At 33.3% G+C, this 17,968-nt stretch overlaps 1 protein-coding gene across 1 annotated transcript in view; it reads left to right on the top strand.

The window, feature by feature from the left end:
* Positions 1 to 17,968, top strand: part of LOC124355216 (GON-4-like protein) — a 45,904-nt gene that overhangs the window by 17,199 nt on the left and 10,737 nt on the right. Inside the window, exons 7-14 of the mRNA XM_046806239.1 lie at positions 96 to 261; positions 1,381 to 1,458; positions 1,801 to 1,952; positions 2,391 to 2,582; positions 4,168 to 4,298; positions 6,377 to 6,403; positions 11,507 to 11,677; positions 13,496 to 13,670. Coding sequence (XP_046662195.1) covers positions 96 to 261; positions 1,381 to 1,458; positions 1,801 to 1,952; positions 2,391 to 2,582; positions 4,168 to 4,298; positions 6,377 to 6,403; positions 11,507 to 11,677; positions 13,496 to 13,670 — 1,092 coding nt within the window. The remainder of the gene's footprint in view (positions 1 to 95; positions 262 to 1,380; positions 1,459 to 1,800; positions 1,953 to 2,390; positions 2,583 to 4,167; positions 4,299 to 6,376; positions 6,404 to 11,506; positions 11,678 to 13,495; positions 13,671 to 17,968) is intronic.

Raw genomic sequence — 17,968 nt, 5'->3', positions numbered from 1 at the left:
AGAAATCTACCTAAAATTTAATTTAAGATGTGATATTTATAAATGACCCCAGCAAGAGTGAATGAATCCACACATTTAGACATGTAATATTGTAGGAGAACGTGGGCCAACGCACCCGCTCTAAGCTGGACCTGAACCAGCTCCCTCTGGAAAGCCTGGAACAAGCATTTGTTCCCCCAGATATCACTCAGGACATGTATGAACAAGAGTGTGACAACCCTGACTGGCACGAGTTCCTCAAAGAGTTCACGCAGCCCCTTGGTAAGTCATTCATCCCAATATACAGGTGCATTAGTTTCATTACTGCTGAATGCCACTGTGTAATGCATTGGAAGATAGTGAAAGTTAACTTATTCACATTATGCATTGACTTTGAATATTAGTGCAAGAAGATCTACTCTGTAGAAATGAAATAGGTCACTCTCTTGTAAATAAATATATTATAAATAAATCAGCTCATTCAATACTATTTCTGTTAAAATAACAATATCCAGAATTTTCTCTATACAAGCAAGGTAGCAGAAATTAATTGGACAAATTCAGACCTATACCGAGGTTTCATAAATCTTAAAGATCATTGAAAATGTATTACAATACAATCATGTCTTTTACATTACTTGATACAAACAATCCCTTACTTTTTTAAGCCATCCCTCCATCCCACTGAAAAATGTAAAATAACTGATAGTATTTTCCTTGATTCAAGCAAGGTGTTCAATTACTTGGTGCACAAAATTTTTCTGTTTAAAATCAGTTCTTTTGGTGTATAAACAATATAACAACAATACCACAATCAATGAATATGAGACATACCTTTTAAGTATTGTCTCAAGATCCACTTTAATTCTTATCATTCATTAGATATATTTGACAAGTAGAACAGGGAACTCATATATACTATAATAGTGGACATGTAATCCAAATTTAGTTGATAAAATTATAGTTCTTAAATATTGTCAAATAAATATTCTTTAACATTAAAAAATTATTTACTTTTATTTATTTTTTTAAGTTATACATTATTTGTAAACAGAATATTAAGCTTAAATTGCTTTAAATTAATTGATTTTTCAAAAATAATGCCACCTGTGCATAAAGTCTGACGTTTATTTATAATGTTTGTTCATATTTTAGAAAAGTACTGTTTATTACTTACAAGCAACGAGATTGTATAATAAAATTAATATACAGTTCAATTAAAGTTGAAACTTTTGGTCCTCCACTTTCTTCATTTATTTGCTTAAAAACTTTGTATTGTGCCACATAGACAAACTGTAATGGTGGTAAGTTTGCCCAAGAGAAAGAGAAGCAAACACAGTATAGATGAAACACAGCGTGTTATGTACAATAGTCATTATTAATGTCACTTGGTTGTTACAGCTGTGAACGAGACTTTGGAAGATGATGTGGACAACGATCCTGAATACAATATCCTGGAGGACATTGAAGGACAACCAGGTAAGATATGCTCTGATACTCTTTCTCTCTTAAGGTTTTTTGTAATTTTTGAGTTTTTATGTGACTTGTTAATAATACTAACAAAGAAGACTGAGGTGCTTCCAATCACTGTAGGCCGTAACACTTATAAATTATTTATTTTTATGATGTAACAATTTGTTGTACTCATATTTCAAAATAAATTAAATTATTACAAATTGTTAGATATTTTATGCTCTTAAAATATTTTTAAAAATATAATGTTTTTAAACCACCCACCTTTAATTATATTTATGTTTTAAGATCATACTTTCCTCAGTAAAGTATGAAGAATCTTTTTTCACCAGCGTGTACATGTTTCAGTGGAGGACAAGGAAGAGATGCGTAAGGACCGTGCAGTAAAGGTTACTAAGAAAGAACTGAATGCTTTGATTTCCGAGCTGTTTGAGTGCACAGACATTCCTTCCAGTGATGACGAGACCAATGCCCAGACATCTGAGAGCATTGCAGCCTTGGTTAGTACTGTAGTGAAACTAATCATGTTCACTTCATCTTTTTTTAAATTCATCATCTTTTTTGGATTTTTAGTTTCCAAAAATTGTAGAATTTTTGTTTAATGCTGAGATTTCATACTCACGTTTTATTAAACTTTGGTCAAAAACATATTTACTACTTCAGTTTAGAGTTTTCAGAATGATCTTTCATCAAGCTTTTTAATGGAAAGAAACTGAATTGCCAATAGCAATGGTCAAATCCAGGATGTTTAAAACTCAAATATTAAAAAATTGATACCCGGTTCTCGAATTTTAAATCTCAAGAATAAGTGGTGGAGGATGACAAAAATTTCTCAAACAGTAAACTTCTTTTGTACAAACAGGACAGACTCTGCATGTACATCTTAACTGTCTTTCCCTGAAAATACTCAAGAATATTAAATAATTGGTCTTGAACAGGAGGAGAGTATTATGAAGGAAACGGAGGATCGAGAGAGGCGGGAAGCGGAGAGGAGAGGGATCCACCCACACCAGAGAGAGCTGCTGGGGCAGCAGTTGAGACAGCATGTTCAGTTGACAACACAACACTTCCTGCAAACCTACCGTCACCCACTCTACCATTATCATTCGTCTACGTGCAAGTCTATGTTGGTAAGTCAGCTCTAGTTTCTATTAAAGACAAAACTAAAATTTCATGTTTAAAAGAATTTCAGGTTAGTTTTAAATTCAAAGAAAAAATATTTTAATTTGTTTTATGGAATAAATGTCAACTTTATGCTGACGAGAAATATTGATGGTCTTGGTGTCAAAACTGTGTAGGATGTTTCATGTCAGTTCAGCCACCACCTTAACACGTATAAACTCAGATTTTGATGTTCTATTCATAAATACAATTAACCATTTTAAAGTTTTGTGCTTTATATCTTTAGATATTAGAACTATATGTTTATTTGTGGCCAGAAAATATTTTAGAGTGTAATTTTTAGAATTTTGAAACAAAACACAGAGTTCTACAATAAATGGGTTATTTCCCAAAGGGCAAAGAATAATGATAAGATTTACCTTTTTAGTGGCTGAAAAAAAATTCATGTTGAAAAGTGCAAAGTAAATTTTTGTGTGGAACTAAAAGGGTTAATATTTTTGCCTTATTTTTTCTTCTTTTTTAACTGATTGTGTCTGGCGGTTGTAATCAGCAGATATAAAAAAAGTATATTTTTGTATCCTCTAAAAATGTTTCACTCTAGTCTTTATTTTCAAATGTTAAATCTTTAAAAAGTCAGTCAAATGTTTTAGTTACGCAAAATTAATATTTCTAAAAGATTGGAAATTGAATTGTTAACATTTTCCTTATAGAGAATTAAAATGTCTACAAATATAAAATGAATAATACAAAGAAATATAGTTTAAATTGTCTTAAAAATAATTTAGTTTCAAAATTTATGTTGGTTGAGTTTTTGTTTGTAAGACTATGTTTTTAAGTTTTTGTTTCAATTTTCCCAGTAATTCATATCCTTTAAAAAGAGACATCCTGCTGTGTTAGCTAAAGAACATACTTAAGGAATAAAAATGTTACAAAATATAAATGTTTAGAAAATTATTAGAAAAACTTATTAATGTTAGCATTTCAAATTAAATCTGACCAGGGAAGTAAAGTGTAAAAAAATGTGCGAGCCTTACCACAGTTTTACTTAACTTTAAATAAAAAGTAGAAATAAATCTTTTACACTCTTGAACAAGTACTGTGGAAAATACTAAACCTCTTATGAGACCATAATAGCAAAAATTAAATAAAAATTGTTCAGGTGTTAAAAATCTGTATTAATTGACTATTATTTTGTAATTTTTCCATATACAAGAATTAAAAGCTTCCCAAAACTAAAAAATCAGTTTTTTTTTTTTCTTTTTTTTCATGTGTAAACAAGGTACAATCTAATCATATTTACAAACAATAAAAGACTCGTCTGGATATTCATCATTTACACCTGTAGTGCTTCTTTCTATAGGCACTGTGTATAAGAAAATAACATATTTTATACATGAGAAAGTAAGAAAAAACCCATCCAATAAACCCTTTTAATAATTATTAAATAATGTTTGTGCTTTAAAATATTTCTTTCTCTGGTAAGAAAAACAAATTTCCAAGCTTAAAATAGTCCTGTATAGTTGACAAGTGATATATTGCAGAGTCTAATTTTTAGTTTTTTGATATTGATGAGGTAATGCTGACTGTTCACAGTTGACACTTGACGGGCTGAAGAAGGCTAAGGTGTGTGGCCAGGAGATAAGCAACATGGAGGCTGCTATTGATACTGTAGCCTGTTGGGAAAAAGTACGCAGCGATCCTGACACCTGTGAGAAGATAACTAGGTACGTAGCCTCAATAACAATTGTATTAAGGATGTTGTAATTGGTGGACTTTAACATTTATAATGTCAATAAATTTCTGAAAATTCTGTTTGTTCAGCTTAACTATCAGTGAAAATATTTGGTATATAATGTTGTTCTAAAAACCCTTTAAAGTAAAATTGTTTATACGTTTATCAAGACTTTAGGGAAAGGATTTCATAGAATTTATCTGTTGAAAGAGTTCTTAAATAAGTGGCAGATGAGCATATTAGAACTGTTCTACATAAAAGTAATTCCCTTTAAAAAATGTACATAAACATTTTCCATATTACACAGTCCATATTGGAATTGGGACCATTGCTTTTAGGAGATAATTTCTCAGCCTCCTCAATGTAAAGTAACCAAACAGCTGTTTCACTACTGTTGTGTTAAATTTTTATCTTCTAAAGAATATTATTTGATGATTTGTTTCTATCTTCATTCCTTTGTCTTCAAAATATAGGTGAAATAAACATAAATCATTTATTTTGGTAACATTGCAGTCTCTTATCTCTATTTCACAATAAACTTGGTTTTCTGTAACACTCACACTTCCCTGTCCCACCCATTGTAGTAGATTCACAGGAAACACAGCACACATCTCATCAGATCCTAGAACTGTATGTAGTCCAACCAATTTGCATTGTATAAGAACACAACATAGTATTTTTTGAAATCAAAAGAGTAACTTCCTTTGATAAAAGAATTGATTGACAGTTACACTGGTTTGGTGAGGGTTGTAATAGAAGGAAGCAAAACTAATTAATGATAAATGTTTCCACACTCAAAACTGTCAGACATTTGATTAATAATTTTATCAGCATCAACTAAAGAGATGAAGAGGCTAAAAATAGCAACTTTCAAGTGACTTCAGGTTTCTTCGCTTTGTTGTCTAGGACTGATATAGCTGTAATTTGATAGTCTTAAATTTCATATGCAGAACCTGTCCTTATCCTGTTTTTATTTATCCATCACTGTTATTAACACATCGGTTGATTTGAATAAACAATAAATAAATACATTTATCATAGTGCACAGTCTGCATGTAATATTTTTATAATTACATAAAGTTGTACATTATGTTTATCATTTGTTGCTGTATTTTACTAATCCACTGCATTAAATATGTGCTGATCGTTTTTTTTATAAAATCATGTTTTAATTATATCTGCATAATTAAGAAGATTTAGTAGTACAGTAGAGTCTCAGTAATTTGAGGTAGACGGAACTGAGCCTACCTTGAATGATCAAAAACTCGAATTACGTGGAGCATTATGAGCAAAAGGATTTGTTAAATATAACTACTGTTTGTATGTTAAGTAATGAACAACTGCAGTTTATTAAAGTAAAATGAAAGTATAAATAGAAAAGACAATCTAATTTTATGCATGTAGACAATTTTTACTTTAAAAAAAAAAAACTGTTAGACCTAATAGTTTTTTGTCTCATCACATTACAACACTAGCGAGCAGCGATATCCTACCAGCGTCAAAATAATATAGTGTCAATTGCAGTTGCTTCTGTTTGTTGTTCTACATAGTGTAAAGCTGCATCTAGCACTGCGTAGCCTTCACTATGCAGTCTCTTGCACAATTTAATTTCTTCGTCACATGAGTCACAAGTCAGTCATGTAACGAACTATGCACCCTACTAACGGTATGCCCAATCCTCACAATTCTTCACACAGCGTTTGCAAGTTGAAGGTGTTGTTTTACAAGTGATATTTATTACTCTTTATTTTTGATTTTTTTTACCACATAGTAGCTCAAATTACATTAAAGCTCAAACTATCGAGACTCAAATTACTGAGATTACTTTACATGATTTACTGGTTTTTTTATTTCATCCTTTTGGGTTGATGTATTATGTTTGTGTATAATGGAGATTTTGTGTTTTTACCTATTTAATTACTTCTTTGTTTGTTATTGTGTAAAATTAATTTTAAAATTTTAGACCCTTAAGGATTTTTATCTCTGCCTTTGAAAATGCATACATGTATATAATAAGAACAAATTTAAGAGCGTCAATATTTGATCTAATTGAGTATAAATTTGTTTCAGGTTTATAAAAAATGAGATGGAAAGAGAGTAAGTAGTTTTATTCTTCATTGCATGGTAATTAATATAATTGGATTTTGTATAAGATTGCTCTGAATTTATCCCAGCCACTATTGACAAACATACTTGTTGCTGTTTAGTCTAGTAAAATTGAGATCCAATCTTAATGTTAAAAAAATTATGGCAGCAGTGGAAATTATTATTATTTGTTGTTTCTCATAAACTCGCGTAATATCATTCATAATACTACTGCTTTCCAAATTTTCTTATGTATTAGATATCTTTACGCTTGTGTCCAGCTTTGTTTATACACTGTTTTTGATCATTTGGCCACATAATTATAGATTGTCCTATCCCATTAGTCGTGTATCGATAAAAATGCTGTCTTCACTTTTTGGAATAACCTAAACTTAGATTGGTAAAAAAAGGTATGTAACATATTATGTAAAACTGTGTACACCACTTTGGGTAATAACTTCAATAAGGCTTCACTTCATAGGACAACTTTCTCCCTAATGCTGTAATAGTGGTAGTTACATAACTTGTTTGGTAAATATCTAATGATATGACCTTCTAATCACTACAAACCTGTTGAACTTGTAAAGAAGTAAACACAAATTCAATAGCATTTAAAATATTGCAAATGACAGGTGTACAATCTTTGTACTGTTTTAAAATTTTAAAGTAGTCTAATAGTAGTAAAAGTAGGTACGATCTCAACCAAAAGTAATTTTAAAGTAAAAATATAGTTTAAAAGGTTTGGTATGCTTTAAGTTATATGGATTTTACGATACAGTTTATACAAGTGTACAATTACACAAATACTTCTCAGCATCTATTTTACTACTGTATATGTGGTAAATTGTCCATAAAAATGAGTCTACTTGTGCACCTCTTATATTTTTGTTTGCACAGTAATTACCTAAGGTAATATTAAGTTAAGATCACATTAAAAGAGGTGATGGTGAAGTGCTAACTGATACAAATTTACTTGTTTGCTTTTCGTATGGACAATGTAACCTAAACTTTAACTCCTTAATGTTTTAAGATAATGTGCACTGATGGTTTTACAAGCCATTCAAATGTTATACATCTTGCTTTCAAAAATGAGTGCTATAATTCCACCATCCAGATTTATTTCAAAAGCACGCTCAGCTGAAATGTCTCAGTATTAGTTGTCTACATACAGTGCAATCTTGCTAATCCGGCAGTATATCGAGATTGGTAGTGTCGGATTACCGAAATTGCCGGATTAATGGATGTATGGGTAAAAACATACGAAAAACATACAAATGTACATTGAAATTTATTAGAAACCAGTTAAAGTATAGTTTAATATAAGTAGAACGCAAAAGTACAATTGGAAAATAACTAAATACACAATAAAACGTAATAAACAAACAGCACAGTATGTTTAATCTGGCTGTGAAATAAACAACGGAAGGATACAGTACAAAAAATTTGAAAATCAATATGTAAACTTACATACCGTAAAATTAAAAATCTGCATAGGCCTATTTACTACAGGCAGGAAAAAAGTTTTCGATAGTTTTTTTGTTTTTTAGCATCAAATGAATGCTCTTCAACACTTTTTCTGGAAGTCCTTTGAGTGTAAGGAGTTCAGGAGCTGACGCACTATTTTCCTCCGCCCAAGTTATAGCCGTGGTGAACGCACGCAACGCCTGATCAGTGTTTACTGTATGTGGAGCAGCTGCGACACAATCAGTTCCCCTCTCCCCTTCGTCGTCATCACCGCTGTCGAGTATGTCTGCTACTATCTCGTCGTCTGTCATTATTTGGTACAATTGTTCTTCTTCCTCCCCGGTGAACCAGTCATTTACATCAGTTTGCATCAGGTCATTAGGATCATCCACAAGCTGCTCATTTAGTGCAAGTCATTCTTAAGTCATTTAGCTCAGTTTCGTCGTTTTGTTGTTCAGAGTTACTTTTTTTCTGTTTTTCGTAATCCTGTAGTAACGTCAGAGTAGGCCACAATTTTTTCCATGAACAGACAATGGTTTTCGTTGAAAGTTTCTCCATGCACTAGCTAAGTTAAAAACAACGTCTTTAAGGTTAGTGTTCTTTAGTGCTGTAACACCCCTCTTTTGACAAAATACTGTACAAAAGGTTTTTTTGTAACTTGTCTTTACGGTTTGGATAACGTTTTGATTCATAGGTTGTAGTAATGGAGCAACATTTGGGGGCACAGATAGTGCACAGATGTTGCCATCCCTTAATTCGTCTGAATTAGGATGCCCAGGGCAGTTATCGAAAAGTAACAATGCTCTAAGAGGCAACTTCTGTTTTTTAAAAAATTTCTTGACTGATGGAACAAAGCTGTTATGAAACCATTCGTTGAAGAGAGTCTTTGTCATCCAGCCTTTTGTTTGGTTTGTGTATTCCACGGGCAAATTTACGTTCTTAAAACGCAGAGGGTTTTTTTTATTTACTGATCACGAGCATTGGTATTTTATGAGTGCCACTGGCATTACAGTACGGCATAAATGTGATTCGGTCTTTTGCCAACTTGCGGCCAGGTGCACTTTCTTCAGCTCTGTGAACAAAAGTTTTTTTTGGCAAAAGGCACCAAAATAAGCCACTCTCGTCCGCGTTATACACCTGATCTGGGGTCAAGTTCATTTCTTCAATAGTTGTTATGAATTTTTCTATAAAGGGCTCAACCGATTCTTCCTGGCACAAAAGTCTTTCACCAGTTAAACTTAACAGTCTAATCCCGAAACGTCTTTTAAACTTGTCCAACCAACCTTCACTGGCACGAAAGTCATCCTTCTTCATTATTTTGTTGTAGAATAACTTGGCTTTTTCCATAAGGATATCACCTGAAATAGGTGTATGCCTGCTTCTTTCTTGCATGAACCATGCAAAAAGTGCATCTTCAACTTGGGGAAACTCACCTGATTTCAAGGTTTTTCTTGCAACAGCAGATTTCTCACTAGGCCTACTTTTGAAGAACGATTCAATTTTGTCCTTTTTGTTTTTAATGTTGTGTATTGTTGCACGACCAATGTTGTATTCTTTGGCCAAATGAGACAACTTATCACCTATCTCTAAACGTTTTAGAATTTCGTACTTTTTATCGATTGTTAATGTCACATGTTTACGTTTTTTCTGACATCGCACTCAACTATTATAAAATATCAAAATAACACACACGAGCACACACGTCAACGAAACACAAACACAAGCAAACACGTCAACGGAACGAAGCTGTATACAGTAGTACTGTAGCCAGAGCGCAAGTAGGCAAGCAACTGACGAGTGACTAGTGGCGGCGCGGTGGGCCGGTGCGTCGTCCGTGCTTGCAGTGACATGAACCAAAGGGCATTGACCCGACCCGTCATCGCTCGCACAGTGCCGGATTACTGGACGTGCCGTATTAGCGCACGGCCGGATTATAGAGACTGCACTGTATTTGTTTGTTCAATTACCTCTCTGATTCTGATTCTATATTCTACAAATCCGCAATATGACAAACAATAAAAATGTCAAGGTATAATATCAACTAGAATTACCATAGTATTTAAGTATGTTATAAAGGATACTGCAATACATAAAGTTATAATACTAGTAAGAAAATTATGTGTATAATAACGTACACTAGTTACATTAAAAAAATAAAGCAATCTTACTGTATAAAATAAAAGTGAATATGTGGTTAAATGCCTCAATAATGAAGTATTAACCCTTCCCACGCAGAATTTATCTTTCAATTTTTACTCATAACGCGTAATTATTAACTTTAACATTTTCTTTTACATTTTACCGACTCTAATTTTTTTTACTTAGTGGTGGCTATTAGGAATAAAAAATAATATAGTATCACAAAATAATCAGACCCCTATATTTTTTAACAAATTTTCAAATTTTACAAAAAGTCGTCAGGATTTGCCATTGCATAGAACAATATAGGCCTATAACGACACAACAAATAAATTAATAACAGAATAAAAAGATAATATAATGCTAAATACAACAGGAACACGAACAGTAAATAAGGAAATATGGCAAAACAGCGTTAAACACTAAAATATGCCGTGCCGGGATATATCCGTTTACCGCGTAATGGTTCGACGCAGACTGAGGCTAAATCACGCCACGAGGGACAAAGCCACGCCCTCCCACCACTGCGACGCGCCAATGAGGTTCAAACTGTAACATCTGCTTTTCGGAATAAGTATTCAACACTCCCTTGAACTCTAGCGGATTCCACGGCAACTACAATTTATTAAATAACACAAAATAGACTTTAAAGGATATATCCGTTTGCCGCATGGGAAGGGTTAAGGCACACTTAAAGGAGCTAGGTACTGGGTTTTCTCAGGTTATTGAAGTTATATCTACTCCCTCCAAATCTAAGAGGGAGGTGGTGATTTCAGGTATTTGTTTTTGAAACCTTTCCTTGTAACCAGATAGTTGCTGAATAATCACTATTATTATTATTATTCTTTTTTTAAATGTACCATAGATAGGCAGTAGCAAGCTAACGTTTGAAGCAAGGGTTGAAATATGGAAGTATCTGGTTAAAGCCTCAAATAATGAAAATTAATACATTTATAAACACCCTGTCATGAGCCTGAGATGCAGCATTCCCCAGGAAGAAGAAAGTAAAGCATAAACGAGAACACTTTGTAAACAATGTAGTACTTAGATTAATAAAGGACTAGTTAACATTTCAAAGTCGATATAAAGTGACAGGCGATCAGACTCATAAAGAAGAGGCAAATATGAAGAAGTAAAGCTATGACCAAAGGTCAATATTTTCTAAGTTTAATTGTGAAGAATTTAAAGTTTAGTATTTCTTTGATTTAATATAAAATTAAGGGTGGTCATGCACAACTTAAGTCAATCATGGTTTGTTAGTTATTTGATTAAGAGTATAAATGTTGTAAACAAGTTGGTGTGACAAGTATTAAAACTATGTAATGATAGGGGTATTTTCAGAAAGAATAATATCCACGATCCAGACCAAAACCATTTTATTAAATTGTACAGTAAAAAGATTTGTAAATAAATAATGGTTAATTATCAAAAGCAATATCTCAAATTTATATGTTAAAAAATATACATATTATTGCAACTTTTTCTAATGTATTATTTCTACTTTTTAACTAGGAAAATGCAGAAACGTCAAAAGAAAAATTCAGGCATGAAGTTTCCTCCAGAACTAATGCGGGTGGTCGTGGACAGTGAGGCCTTCTTGTACCCGATGTTGCTGCCTCCTCTCCCGTTCAGGGTCTACTCCAGGGTCACGGGACCCAATTCCTTTACCCCGGCGGAGAATATGTATGTACAACACTGCTTTATTGTATGCTAACTCATTTGTTGTCATCTCTGGTATTTCTGGAGCCATTTTTGCTGAGGTCAATAAGTATTTCAAAACACTGTAATTATACAACTGTACTCTTACAATCAAGGTAAAAATACAGATAGTAAAGAATAATCAAAGTCCATCATACTCAGGCTTTGAATAATTGTCAAATTTTAAACTGCTTATATTACTTATTGAACAGTAGGACATAATGCTCACCCATGTTCATCTTAGCTATTTTATTAGTATAAATTCTTATACAGATTGTCCTGAATCATATTAGATTTTCTATTGATTATTCACTTGTATACTGATCATTTTCAGACTAACAAAAACAGGAATTTGTGTTACTTTTAACATTTTTCTCTTGGCAATTATTTTTTTCCACAAGCATCAGATACTTGTAGTTTTTATAGTGTTTTATTGTAACTTCTCCGAAGCTAGGAATAGAAAGTCAAGCTACTTTAACTTTTTGTGGGACAATGGCCATGAAGGTCCAAAACCGTAGTGGTTCGAAAGGCTAATAAAATCCATCAAAATGTAAACAAGCCATTCCTATTAAAAATAATGATATATTTTTTCCTAACTGTTATGTGGCAAAACAACTGGGTGAGCTAATGAAAGATTACTGAATATATTTTTTAGAATTAATTCTAATATTTTATGTTCTATGTGTTTCCAGAATTCTTTAAATGTTGACAACTATAATATTAGTTGATAAATCTGGAAACTAACTCATGTTGGGGTCGTGTGGGGTCAAGGGGGGAGGGGTGACCTCGCTGGCACTCCAAACCCTGGGGGCAATGATGCGAGGACTGCCATTGCGGTCTCATAGCCTCTCATTGCCCAAGATCGTCCGTGCGTGGCGACGAGTCACAGCCTACATGAGGTGGCCCTGTCTCTGCAAAACACGGCGGCTCTAGAGGAGTAAACCTCGAGAAAAAATCCTCAGTCTTGTCTAAAACTTCAATATTAAAAAATGCTTATTTGTATGCCTTTCTTTTCTGCGTCTGTTTATATCAGTGGCAGATATTTATTTAGGGTCACTCACAAGTGACAGAATATTAGTGAAGAAAATGCAGAAATTTTAATATTGAATTTAAACACTAAACATCGTATTTGTTTATGTGATAATAATATTGTTAATCACAAAATAATAACATTTCTTAGAAATAATTCACATTATTGAACGGGTGTAGTTATCTATAATTCATTTTTTATTCCTGGAATACTCTTTTCTCTTATTTAAATAAGTTGGAATTTCATCTTTTCCAATTTTGTCATGTAGGACAAATTTATAATGTATACTTTGATTAATAAATTAAATACATTTTATATAGTTTTACCTTAACAAAGTGAATTTAAATTTGGAACAGTGTACAACGAGTAATTCTAATTTTCTTACATTTATACATTACAATTAATTGATAACTGCTTTTGAATATGATTACACCTCCGTGATAATAACAAATTGCTGGATTAATGTTATTTTAGTATTCAGCTCAATTTTTTAATTATTGAGACTTCATAAACATTCAAAACTAATATTTTTATTTATTTTTGATGTTAATAAGTTGTTATATTATATAAATGTTAGGAACTTGAAATATTTGCCACTAAGTAAGTTTAAATAAAGTTTATAAAATGTTCTTCTGGACATAGTAGACTGAGTGTATATGCTGCTAACCACCTTAGCTGCATATACGGGGTGGGGGGAGTTCCTAATCTATGTTAACAAGAAACCAAATGATATGTGAAAATGTTTTGATCGTGCGTTTGACATATTTTGGCAGGTTGCTAGCCATTTGTTTAGAGCAGGTGAAGGAAACACAGCCTCAGTTGTACCACAGGATGATGACAGACGTGACCAAGCTTGTCTGTGAGGCCAGTATACCACGCAGTACGCCGAGCCACATGGCTGCCCACATTCGCCGGCTCAAGTGTGCCAAACAGATCAACCCAGTCAAGGTTAGTCTTGTACCCAGTAATGTGCACTTAGAATTGCTGTCATTTCTCCGCATTGTGCTTCTACCTGGTGGATGTCTGTGTAACTATTTCAATAGCATCGTCTGTCAACTATCCTACATTTTTCATATCTTGTTTTTACACAATAAATATTATTTGGTTTTATGGTATTATGTGTACATTTCTGAACTTTATTTGACTTTGGCAGCTATACCTGTGAAATTTATAATTCCATTACTTAATAGCAAAATTGTGCTTACTTTAATTATGGGAAATCGGAACAGTTACCATTGATACATTTTCTACGTTTAAAATTAATTTCAATTACAAATCGTTGGGTTAAAGCCTTCGTCTTTGTGAAATTCAAAGGCTTGATTGAATTGATTATTTTATATACACAATTTTCGTATCTAATAAGAAGTTATATTAAACACTTAAGTGATTACTATAGAACAAGTTTCTGTGTAAGCCATTATTAATTAATTACCAATCTGTAACAATTCTAATTTGTCTGTCAAAATAAAATAAATTTTTTGTAATAAAATAAATGTGTATAATATATGTTTGTATTTCAAATTTGTTCTACAAGCTTTAAAACAATGTATAAAATATAATTTTAAGTAAAGTGATCCCTGAAATGTGAACAAAGAATGTACATTCTACAATTATTCTTGTCCAGAACTTTTTGTCCCTATAACTCTCTTCTGCTCAGTGATGATGATATCACATAGATAATTGTAGGGTATCTTATCTTGTCTAACTACAATGTCACAACATGTTTCGAGACCAGTGTCTCATTGTCAGGTGTTTAAAAACACTAGTCAATGAAAGTTTCACTCTGTAAAATACTGAATATAAGGGAGAAATAAATAAATAATTTTTTTAGGATTATCTATAGCTGACACCTCTTTGCCTGAATGGGCAGTGAGAAGAGATCTACTGAAAATGCTTAACTGTACATGCAATGGTCTGATATTCTGTTACTTTTAGCTCTAAAGGTGATAACACCAAGGTATAAAACATTTTAAGGAGTTAGTAGAAAGGTCTATCTTTATGTGTTTATACATGTTGATCTCAAGAAACAAATATATGGATTGTGAAAGAAAGAATTTTCTGGACATTTGTCGTCATTTAGTGATACAAAAATTCAGTAACACTACATTTCGATACCTCCAATCTGATCTCTTTCTCAGGTGAATAAACTAACCTAACTTCACTTGACATAACACATAGTGTTCTGAAGTACAACACAGATGGATCGTGCGTTGACTCTAAGGCAGGGTTTAGAATATTATTATCCTTTCAGACAGTCAGGCAGCATTAAAGGAACTTGGTGCCTGCTCCTTTGACTCAAAAGCATTATGGAAATGTAACAATGTACTAGCGGAACTGGCAAAGAGGAACAAAAGTAACCTTTTGCTGGATACTGGACCACAAAGACATTTTCAGGGGAATGAAAAAGCAGACACCCTTGCCAAGATGGACACATAAACCCTTCTGGTTGGGCCAGAGCAAAGCTGTGGAGTAGCTTTCTCTTACAGCAAAGCTCTAGTGAAAGATTGGAAAAATAGGAATAGATCCTTAGCCGGGAGAAAGGTTTCTGGACTAATCTAAAATTTTTATCTCTCCTTATGTTAAAGGATGGTCAGGACTCATTGAACAAATTAAGGAGGATATAAAACTAGTATTTGGGATGTTTGACAGGATATGGCCCTCTAAGAAAATATTTGATGGGTTCTAAGCCAGACTGATGATCGCAGATTCTGCGGAGAAGCAGAAGAATCAGCGGAACTTATATGGCTAAATTGTCCTGCGATATGCAAAATCAGGAAACAATTCCTAGGGGTGTATATTCTCAGCTCTTAGGACATCAGAGATCAGGAGCCCACATATCTTATAGGCTTCTGTGAAAGCCTCAGATTCTGACGGCCTAAATCTTTAGTGAGGGAGGTGCAAAGGTCCTTTCAGGACTACGTGTGGAGACACTATATATTTATATATATGACGACCAGAATTGCAAAGGGATCTAAGTGCCAAAAACTAAACTTTTCAAGAAATTAAAAAAACTTTACATTTTCAAAAAAAATTTGTATTTATATTTTGTAATTATTGAGATACATTGTTTACAATGTTTACATTATGTTTAAAATTATTATCAAGTTTTATAAAGCTATTTACTTGAATAAAAAGTTTATAAATTCCTTTCGGCAGAAGGTCCTAAGTCCAAACTACCTAACAGTGCAAAAGGATGTAAGTGCCTTAAAAAGAGTTCATTTTACTAACACAGCTCACAATAGAAGTTTCTGTTGTTTTCATCCAAGTATGGAATCATTGTGCAATACATTTTAAATATCTGTTATTGTCTTGCCTTTCTTTCCCATGAACATAGATCGTTAAATTTTTTTATACAAAAACAGGTTCAATTTGATCCACTTTGATCACGGAAATCTGACTGATGCCTAGTTTTTTTTTTGTATCAATGCAACTAGAAGCTGCTTTGTCAAAGTCAAAAAAAGTGATCAGCCATTTTTAAAACTTTGAAAGGCTTTGAGGGTCTAGCTTCCTCGATAACTTTCTGTAGATCTTCCATCACTTGCATTCTAGCTGACCGACATTTTTTTTTCGATAATAGCGAAGTCTCTATCGCCAACAGAAAAACTGTGGCCGGAGAGCAGAAATTTGTGTTGAACAGACTCAAAAATACCCTTAACTACCATGTATAGGTATAGAAAAATAAGCATTCGATTTTTTAGTTGGCCGGCACAGTTGTCGCGCCAAACAACCAAATGTTTCTTGTGATTTGGGAGTAAACCAGAGTTTATAGCCTGAGTAATGCAAGACGCTACCTGATTCCCTCCTCTACCTGACTGCCCCTCGTGCAACATACAAATTATAGCATCATTAGCGTTGGTGCTATGGACATTGAAATTGTAGCAGGTGAGTTGGCGTAAATAATACATATTGCAATGTGTCAATTTAGGCAAAGGGAATACTTTTTCTAATTCCATTACTACCGGTAAAGCTATCACACTTACCTCTACAGCAGGCAATGGTTTCGCTGCTATCTCCTTCCTAGTGTGTTTGTTTAGTGTCATATAAGACTTCCCACTTAGTCTTGCTTTCTTCTGTTTTTCTCTAAACGCCAGCTTCTTTTCACTGACATCTTCACCAAAAGCACTGTTATTCAAATTGTTGGTGTCGTCAGCCATGATTGTAAGAAAACTTTATAACTTAAAATAAGCAATATGAAAAACACAGGCAAAGGCAATGACGGGTAGAGCACGCCTGTATCAACAGGAGTGGCGGGAATAGTGGTGGGGCGGACGACAACGTGACGGCACTTAGATCCCTATGCATTGCAAGCCCGCCCCGACATACTACCAGCGCATTCTGTTGCATCCTATAAAAACTACTAGGAGTTTTTTATGAACACAGATCACATTGCAGGGCATTAGCATGTGGACATAGATCGCTTTGCAGTGAAAAACCCATTGCGCTAAAAGATGGCACTTAGATCCCTTTGCAATTCTGGTCGTCATATATATAAACCTAGTACATAATTACAATCTTGGTTAAAATAAGCAAATCATACCAGAGTGTTGTGACACGCATAAGTCAGGAATCACAACCACCATGTTATGTGTCAACTCCACTAACTATAAAACTAAAACATGCACTTAATAAAAAGCAAAACACCAATAATTATTAAGACTGAACTACAGAATACAGGTCACAATAGGTCTGTACTCGCCTAGCAAGAACCTAAGGCTGACCAGAGGCCAATAATAAATGGCAATTGTCACAGCTGAAACAAATTGGTGGCATGAAAGAGGGAACGGAGTGGGCCTTCTTTTATTAAAAGTTCATTCTATATGAACTTATTAAAACAGTATTGGACTCAGTATTAGTTTATTACAAATCTCTAATCTGTTTGATACTTAAGGTTTCCTTGTTAGTTGATTTTCCAGAATTTTGACTGATGGTTGACTGATCGATCTGTCTACCAATTTAATGTATGAAGCCTCGAAATTGGTCAGTTTGTGGTTTAGGCTCTAATGATGCTGATAGTGTGAGTGAAAGTCAAATCTCTAATGTGAATTCACAAAACCTTTGTCCTGCTGAGTTGGTAGACATTTTTTAGGAATAAAATAAATGTCAAGAAAGGATTGTTAAATAGAGGTTTAGATTTAGAATTGATTGCACCCCATGTCAATAATAATACTAACCTTCACAGGCAAAAATGCTGTATAGATAACAAAATATTTGATGGTTTAAAATTTAATTACAGGAACAGCATTTGG

Source organism: Homalodisca vitripennis, chromosome 2, assembly GCF_021130785.1.
Source record: "Homalodisca vitripennis isolate AUS2020 chromosome 2, UT_GWSS_2.1, whole genome shotgun sequence".
Taxonomy (NCBI): Eukaryota; Metazoa; Arthropoda; class Insecta; order Hemiptera; family Cicadellidae; genus Homalodisca; species Homalodisca vitripennis.
The sequence above is the reverse complement of the archived record's forward strand: the minus strand, read 5'-3'. Positions and strand labels throughout refer to the sequence as shown.